The sequence below is a fragment of the Barbatula barbatula genome, assembly GCF_947034865.1.
Source record: "Barbatula barbatula genome assembly, chromosome: 4".
Classification (NCBI taxonomy): domain Eukaryota; kingdom Metazoa; phylum Chordata; class Actinopteri; order Cypriniformes; family Nemacheilidae; genus Barbatula; species Barbatula barbatula.
The window spans coordinates 4,379,632-4,388,833 of NC_136768.1; the positions used below are offsets into that span (position 1 = coordinate 4,379,632).

General features: G+C 38.8%; 1 protein-coding gene across 2 annotated transcripts; it reads left to right on the forward strand.

Annotated features, from left to right (window-relative positions):
- The first annotated feature begins 1,904 nt into the window (after window positions 1–1,904).
- Window positions 1,905–8,523, forward strand: wnt16 (wingless-type MMTV integration site family, member 16). Of its 2 annotated transcripts, none has more exons than XM_079454539.1 (4): window positions 1,905–2,263; window positions 2,377–2,660; window positions 3,764–4,050; window positions 5,457–8,523. In XM_079454539.1, the coding sequence occupies exons 2-4, from the start codon at window positions 2,519–2,521 to the stop codon at window positions 5,919–5,921; spliced, it is 894 nt and encodes a 297-aa protein (XP_079310665.1). In that variant the 5' UTR covers window positions 1,905–2,263; window positions 2,377–2,518; the 3' UTR covers window positions 5,922–8,523. The 2 variants fall into 2 exon arrangements, with proteins under 2 accessions (XP_079310665.1, XP_079310664.1); XM_079454538.1 differs by having other exon boundaries at window positions 1,924–2,263; window positions 2,434–2,660; window positions 5,457–6,915.
- The last annotated feature ends 679 nt before the right edge of the window (window positions 8,524–9,202 follow it).

The window sequence follows — 9,202 nt, forward strand, 5'->3', positions numbered from 1 at the left end:
TATAGTGCCTACAATTCGACTGGCGAGAAATAAACGGAGCGCTTTTTGTCACGTGCCGTTGCCATGGTGAATCGTGTTATCTTCGCTCAATTGATGATGGCTTTTTAAAGCCGCGGTGAACACGAGTAACCTCGGGTGAAGTTACTCAGAGTGGATTGAACTCATTGAAACCAGCTGTTCTGAAACAGAAAACTCAGAGTAGCGATTATCTGAGTAAATCAACTCAGAGTTCATATTTTAACTCAGGGTTGCTTGAACCTCCTTATTGAAACGGGTCCCAGCTCCATACCACGTGTAAATAGTGCGTAAAACCACACGTAACGTTCTTTAATATTTTAGACATTATGACACTGCATTTTTATGCGTATCATTATGATAATTCACGAGTTCTTTGACCCTGTCTTTTATCCTTTTCTACGTTTTAACTGTAAAACGCAGACCTCTTTACTGTCCTTTTCTACACAGTCGTTCAATCAGAGTCAAAAAGAGGCGTTTCAAACACTACATCATACACAACAACGGAGAAGCTATTATTAATGGTTACTGCATTTTAATATTAAGCAATATTCTTCAAAATAAGATACTAGTAACAAGTAGGTTAACTGTTGCGGATATTCTAAATCACAGCAAGCAACGCATCTCCAGAATAATTGCCCCTAGCATTCTTAAGCGCCACCAGCTGGTCGCCTTCAGAAGAGCACCAGATATTGTTTTACGCTTTGGTGCACATCGTTTAATTGATTCATTTATTGGTATCGCCTAATAGTATAATGAAGTCCAGAGGTTCCAGAATTCCTAGATACGTAATTTACGTAGCTATAAGTCAAAGGCGGGGACTGTGCTAATTGTGATAGAGGGCGCCCTGTTTACGAATGGTTGTAATTCATGAACATACACACATTTTACTATGAAATCTTACTTTTGCAAGGATTTGTGAATCAGGAGGAAAGTTTTTGGAAATGTCTGTTTCACGCGCAAGTTACTCATTTCATGAATGAGGGTCCATCTATAAACATTTCACAGTGAATGTTTACTCTCCTGTTATTTTGCACACTGTCTATTTCAAAGGGTTGTGCTGGCAACTATTTCCCGCTTACGATGTATCAGTTTTTAGGTCAATTTATTTGATCACATTTTAGAAGAATGTTTCTGGTGTTTATGAAGGATTGTGCCAGTATGTTTGGTTGTTTAAATCATACATGTTATGCATAAGCTGCAATCAAAATTAAATGTTACCACATCTTGAACCATTAAACATTTATATTTTTATAACTGAAAACGAATTCCGTTTGTCACGTAAGACCAAATACTTACTGAAACACTAAATGTTATAAACAGTTTAATGTTTATCAATTTGGGATAAAACGTTTTCGAGATTTTTATCCAATTAAAATGTTATATTATTATTTTAATATAACAATTTGCCAATTTTTAAGTTTGAGTTTTTTATTTTATTTGTATAGTCTTTCAAGCAACTTAAGTTTAGTCGAAATGTATATATAAATTAAAGCAGCCTGTTTCCTGTTGTATACTTAACTTTTGAAGAAAAGGGCGTGGAAAATAAATAAAATGGCATTCTTTATTTGTTAAATTATATTTTAAATGGGGAAAAACGATTTACTCATTGTGTCCTTTTTATCGTCTCTAAGTATTTGTCAAGTACAAAATTTGAAAAATATATAATTCCTTCATGTTATTCTGCTTTTCATCGTTTTAAACGCACGGTGCTCCCGAGTGACCTGGATAACTGATGATTTCTTTATGTCCATCATTTGCGCTCTTTCCTCACTCACCAGCCTCCAAGCCAGCAGTCTGACCAATCAGCGACGAGAACGGACAAAGCTACTGAATATTAAGACGTAGTTTCACCAATCAGAATGTGGGAGCGCACTGCGGTAGTGTTTAGTTGCGGGATTCTTCAACAGGCGCATGTAACTGTTTGGTGTATATCGGGTGTGCGCTGATGGAAAAGTTCATTTGTTAGTGCCTGGACAACACCAAGGCGGATCGAGCAGTAACTTAATGGATACATGCAAAGGAGATTTAAGAAGTTAAACGCGCCCCTTGTGGATTATATAAATAGATCTTGTAGTGGATGGGCATGAATCGTTTTTGTCCAAACGCTCAGTTTAGGACTTTTATGAGTAGCAGCTCTTATAAATGAAGTGGTCATGGAAAGTACCGGTCTTGGACTAAATGTAATTTACAATGTATTCCTTATATGGCTCTCCGTTTGCCCATTGTGCTCTCAAGGAAGTTGGATGTAAGTATTACAGGTATATTAGTTTACTAAAATGAATTTACGCATTATTTAAGATGCGATCGTTTGTAAATTGTCTCCTTTTCCTCGGGCCTGGTTATGGCATTTCAACCCAGGCCGACAGGAGAGGTGAACCGGTTCTGATCTTTGTGTCACACTGCTCCGCATCACAGGTGGTTGGGCTTCACATCTGTAGGGGTGCTCGAGAAGACGGAATGCGCGCATTTGCCCTTAACGAACAAGCAAAAGGACCTGTGCATGCGCAAACCGCATCTTCTCCCTAGCGTTAAAGAGGGCGCGCGCCTGGGCATCACCGAGTGCCAGACTCAATTCAAGCACGAGCGCTGGAACTGCTCGACCAGACGGGACCCGACCGTGTTCGGCTACGAGCTAACCAGTGGTATGTTTTAATGCATACGTTAAATCAATATTAAATATTGCTTATTGTTCATCAAAATACAAATCGTTACCAGCACGTCTGGAAATCATTTGATAGGTGATAAATGTAGCCTAAATTTGGGGCACGTGCTACGACTGAGACTGATCAAAAAAGTGATAGATCTCTGCTTATTTGATTGAAAAAGAAAATATATTAGTATTAAATAAATAAACATGATTTTATTGAGAAAGCCATACACTGTATACACGCAAAATGTAAATGTATTGAACTATTCTGAAACATTGACTGTAGGCTACATTATTTAAATGACTTCGCATTGTATTTGGCTAGTGCCACTCATCAAATTGGTTTTTTATACTCAAATAAATTCGAGATCAACATATTTAAAATATACAGCACATATATTAATCCCACGGTCATGTTATGGCGGTTTAGATGGGCTAAAAGATGATTCGGGGGTTGATCATGCAGACAAGGTGATTCGATTCGGGGAGCAGCTGTGGCGCATCTGTTTTGGGTTAACTGTTTCGACACTAAATTGGCCATGCGGACAGCTTGGCCCTGAACAGCACAAAACCGTAAACCCTACAAGATTACAGTGATTATAAAACAAAGAGTCAACCGGTAACAGTAGAACACGCTTCTTGATTTTTTGGAAACTCTTTTGAAAGTTCAACCCAAAAGTTCAAATCTGTAAACAGGAATAAACTTAAATTGACAAATGTATTTCTGACTTTATGTAACGACACGCGTAATTTCTGCTGCGTGTAATGATGAAGATGAACAATCGTCTTATTCTTATTTGGACATGATGGCAACCCCCAGATACGCGCAGACTGCATGCATTCAAACTAGTAACATTTCCATCAAACAAGATTTAATAAAAAATAAACAACCGCCTAAAATGTTTAAATAAATCATACCGGTGCTATACTTGCTGTTCAAAACGCAGACACCCTCCTCCATAAATTGTTGCGCATTATGGTTTCGCAGTCTCTCCAGGTGTGACTGTAAAACGCACACTCCTCTGTTAAAATGTATAAGTTCGCCTACTTGGCATGCATCGGTGTCTGTCTTAAATTCTCTGTTCTTATTGTTTTAAGGGACTAAAGAGACGGCGTTTGTCTACGCCATAATGGCGGCCGGACTCGTTCACGCCGTCACTCGCGCGTGCAGTGCGGGTAATATGACGGAGTGTTCGTGTGATACTAGCCTGCCGGGCACCGGGTCGCCCGCGGAAGGATGGCAGTGGGGTGGCTGCTCGGATGACATCGCGTACGGGACCGTGTTCAGCCGTCGGTTCATCGACAATTCGGTGAAGAACACCTCAATCCGCGGGGAAGACGCTCTGCTCACCATGAACCAGCATAACAGCGAAGCTGGGAGACAGGTGCGTGAAATGACCTATGACCTTGCTGAATTACGTTTGTTTACAAAAAAGGAAGTTAAAGGAACGAAAAAGCGTCACCTATTTAGTTATGTATCTGTAAGAAAAAGAGACAGTGTATATAATGTGTGCGTTGAAAAAAATACTTTCTTGAATAAAAGTTCATTGTTAGGCCACTTGCCAACATCAAAAGCAAATTTGAGTAATTTACAAAGAGTGTTTCTGTGCAGACTGAAAATAAATCTGAAAACAATAAATTGCACTGCTAGTATGTACAGAAATATAGGCTACCAACATTTTTAAAAGTAAGTAAACCGTAAACGACAGTAAAAAGTGCCATATAAAATGAGAAATCAACTTTTGGATTTAACCTATTTACTTTGTAGTTAAAATGTATTTTCAAACGTATATTTTATTATTATTTACAATAAACTGTTTCAGCGCCAACAAATAAACAAACGTGACCCAAACTTAACTTCCTCTGCAAAGAATTTTTAAAGAAGTTTTAATGCAATTAAATAATAATATAAATAATTTTAATAATATAGATTAAATACAAAATAAATTGTTATTGTTACCAAACACAGACCAGAAGTTAACTTTGGACCAGGCGCGTGCGTCTGATGAAACTCTATAGGGTACATGTACATGTATTTATTTACATAAAATATTATCATCACATGCAGTATTTTGCAAAAATTAACCTAAAAGTTAATAAAGGTCATAAGATTATTCCAGGGTGTGATCATTGTTTTAATGTAAATGAAACATAATTTTAAGAAGCATGTTGTATAGGTGCTTCTACATGAGAAACCTAATTGATCGATTTCACCCTAGAGGTCTCCTGAATCCGGCAGTTTTTCAATCAGATGAGTAACCTTTTTCGTCCTAGACCTGCTCTTATATAACGTTAAACGCTGATGTTTTGTTGAAAATTAGAGAAAGGATTTGCACCAAATTCTGCAGAAAAAATTTGAAAACCCTCAAACACAGCTCTGGTTGGAAACCTCAAAGGACATTTATTGAGACAGAATTGTTAAATTGGCGAGCAGGCCCTCCATAACGCTTCAACCAAGCAAATGCTCCTATTTTACTGAAGTTGCCAGTTCGCAGAATAAGTGAAGAAGTCGTTGAAATGATATTGTTTTTGGATATTCACAGCAAGACAAGATTCCACACACCTGGTTAATTCTCCTGATGATATGAATTAGTTCTGCATTTCTGCCTTAACTCTGGGAAGTTTGTCAAAACAAATTGTGAAAATGCTGGAAGTGAGACACGGGGTTAAATTCTTATGTTTATATTTTTGGTAGGTTTTAAATGTATAAAAAAGAACTTGAAATCTACTTTAGATCTGTTTCTCTTTTTATCAGATCTGTCAATCAAATACATATCTTCTATCTTTACAGGCAGTTGCCAAGACGATGTTGACTGACTGCCGCTGCCATGGCGTGTCTGGTTCTTGTGCCGTGAAGACATGTTGGCGCACAATAGCTGCTTTCGAGCGTGTGGGGGCCTACCTGAAGGAGCGGTACGAGACCAGCGTTCAGGTGGTGGACCGTTTCAAACGTAAGGTGAGACGCAAGGACAAAGACCACCGCCACATGCCTATCACCAAAGAGGAGCTAATCTTTCTCAACAAATCGCCCAATTACTGCTTAGAGGACCGGCGCTTGGGCGTGACGGGGACCAGGGGCCGCAGGTGTAACAGAACTTCAGCCGGGCCGGATGGCTGCAACCTGCTGTGCTGTGGGAGGGGCTACAACACACACGTGGTACGGCATGTAGAGCGCTGCGAGTGCAAGTTTGTATGGTGCTGTTACGTTCGCTGTCGTCGCTGCGAGACGATGAACGACATGCACACCTGCAAGTAGAGCAGTTCGGTTAGGGTGAGAAAGATGGGGCCCTGTGGGACCCTACAAGAGACAACATCTCGTGTGAGGATGGGAGGGGGAGTAGAACTGACGTGGACCATTTTGCGCAAGCCCTTTAGGGACGAGCAAACAAGTATGTTGACAAAATATCCATGGCAACCGATGATCCACGGCGAATACTGGGGGGAAATGGCATAATTCGTTCAATTCCACATGCCTAACCCTTCCCATGGGCTTCAAACGGGAATCAAGCCATTTTGTATATAATGACTATGAATATAACTGGAACATAAAGGGAAATGAAATAGTTTGCTTATAAAGAACTGCATAGAAAAGTGTAAATAGATTAAAAAAATATTTTATAAAAAAAGAGACATCATTTAAGTATAATTTTCAATGCATTTGATATCATTTGTCATAGGCGCTTTTCATGGAAGGTGAATTAAATCAACCTTCATGAAGCAATGTATTTATGCCAACATATGTGCTGTTTTATGTTATGTTTATAAATATCCTAAATGAGATTTTTCCCCTGAATAAACAAACACACTCAATTTAAAGTTACATTCCTAATGTAGTTAAAGTGATAGTTTACGCAAAAATGAAAATTCGGTCATCATTTACTCACCCTCTTGCGCTTTCAAACCTGTACGACTTTCTTCTGCAGAATACAAAAGAAGATATTTTTAATTTGGTTACCGGCATCCATTCAGTTGGATTGGTTTTATGTCCAGACGATAGAATTGAATTGCCAGCACTGTTCCTTTAAATATTTCTCTTGTATTCTGCAGAAAAAAGAAAGTGATACGAGTTAATTGACAGGCAGGTAGTAAATAATGACAGAATTTATATTTCTAAATCCTTTTTAATGATGTATTTTCCAATTTTGCTCATACTGTAGTTTTCAATGTACATATTAAGTTATGAACAGTGGGCTTCAGCTTCGAACGTAGCTTAAACCTATTTTAGAAATAAAGATTTTCAAGTTTATTGGAAGAAACCTTGTTTTTGGATTGTGACTTCTGTTTACACATCCTGTATTTCCCAAAGATTGTCGATAATGGATTAGTTCTGCACTTGGAGCTTTATCGATTCGTAATTCTAATGTCATGTTTGGAGACTTTCAGTTTGTATGTCTCATTCCTCTCTTCTTCTCCTCATTCTGTCCCACCACCAAACCCCCCCATCTCTGAAAGCGTAGTGCTTCGCTAGAAGTAACAGAGTTGTGCCAAATACCATGACTCCATTCCCTTAAATGCTAATGCAAGTGGTCCTTTTATGTTGCCACATTCTAGGCGACAGTGACGGTTTACAACCATATCTGAGAGCCTCCGTACGATAACAAAAACTCCTGTGAGCTCTTTCACTCACTGGCAAATCTGTTTAAGTTACTGGAAAATCACCTCTCGTGTTGCGGTTCGTGATTTCTCTCCGAATGCCTTTTTGTTCCTTCTCATGTGGTTGCATTTATGCATCGAGTTTGCTTGAAATTTTGTCTTTCAGTGTAAAGTAATTCTGTTGCGTTAAGGTAAACCGAAGAGCAACGACTCGCAGCCTTTCCAATACACGTTTCCATTTTGGAAACGCTGCTAAACACCGTTTAGAGAACCCAGTATATCAATCATGGCATCTCTAAATAAGACTTGAATTGATTTTTCATTCTTTTGCCCGAGAGCCATAACAAATTCTTCCTTGTTCTCCGATGAGAATAATACCGTTTAATCACTTTTTCCGATCTTGTGCTCCTGGACAACACGGTGAATCACTTCTCTTCTGGGGTGAATTCCAGCATCTTGTTGCCTGAATCCAATCCAACAAATAACATAGACATCACAGGAGAATTTTTCATTGCACCCCTCCAGGTACATTTTCAGGAGCGGTGATGTGCTGGAAATTTGGAGGTACAGTAACTCATCCTGGACGGAGACGAGGATGTGGATGCATCCGTTCACCCAACAGCTCAGTCGTCCGCCAATATTTCGACTCCCTCAATGCTTTCTTAGCACTTTTCTTTCCTCTCATTTGCTATAGTATGTGTTTAATAGTTACATCATAAACGAAATGAGATCATTTGTCAAAATAAATCTGCTGTACTGCAGTTCGGGTTTTGTTCCGCCATTGTTAATGGGCTGAAAGTGATTTTGTTAATGTTCTGAAAGTGCAATAAGAAAAAACATAAGTGTGGACATTCACTCCACAACTGTTAAAACAAAAGAAAAACATTTGATAAAATGTAATCTTTTTAATAGGTAAAGGAATATGCACCCCCTTCCTTTTCACTTTAAAGTAAAAATTCAACATATTTATTCTGCATTTGCTTATCCCCAGTGGACTTTGATGCATGTCCGTGCAATACTTTACATTCTCTAGCTAAATTAAGGTAGATGAAGACATTTTCGGACATTTTTTTGTGCGTACTGTTGAGACTGAAAGCATCGCAGTGGGTGGTGCTGCCTCATGCACACGTGAGACATTTTTTTTGTTTTAGTTTTGATCCTTGCTGGCCTGTGGAGACCAGGATCATCACTCATGTTGATCACTGTACTTTTGTTTCAGTATGCGAATAAACAGTTCTGTCCGTCTGAGCATAACATTACAACCCAAGCCAAGAGTCACGCTTCCTTCACTTGCCCATTCCTGCACGCTCTATGAGCGGTGCCCTGCTCTGTACGCCTTCCCAGAAGTTAGTAGATGCCGTGATGGTGTCTGGTCGAGTTTGTTAAGGCCTGAGGAGTTTTGGAATGGTGATTATGTTTTCCTGCCAATAACTGTGTTTTAACGTTGAAATTCCGACAACAACTATTGTAGGGTTAATCCTAGAATTCTACACACTTCCTCTCGTGCCAGTTCTGCTTTAATTCACATTGTGTTTTCCATATCTATTAACTTATTCCCTGTTATATCCTACTACTATCGAAGTTTGGACATATTTACGCTTCTTATACTTTGTATAAGAAATGTGAATAGAAGGAATCCACTGGTGGTATAACTGGCCTTTGCCTCCATCTGCTGGAGTCACAGTGTCTTGGTGAACAAATGCAAATCTAGAGTCTCAGTTTATGTTTATCCATTTTAAAATGATAACAAATAAAAATAAATAGTTATCTATAACAGATCTATATAGTTTTTAACTGCCGTGTTCCTCACTGAAGTATATGAGCAATGCCGAAAGAGCAGGTTTGGAGGTTTTTTAGGGTCTTAGGAGAAGCTTTCAAAATAGAAACAAAATGTTTTACCATTGTTGTAAGATGCTGACATTTTTTGGCTGAATACAAATCTGT

Coding starts and splice junctions, on each gene's coding strand:
- wnt16 (XM_079454538.1), top strand. CDS start 2,172: ATGGAAAGTACCGGTCTTGGACTAAATGTAATTTACAATGTATTCCTT. Junction 2,264..2,433: donor TGCTCTCAAGGAAGTTGGAT/GTAAGTATTACA, acceptor TCCGCATCACAG/GTGGTTGGGCTTCACATCTG. Junction 4,051..5,456: donor ACAGCGAAGCTGGGAGACAG/GTGCGTGAAATG, acceptor CTATCTTTACAG/GCAGTTGCCAAGACGATGTT.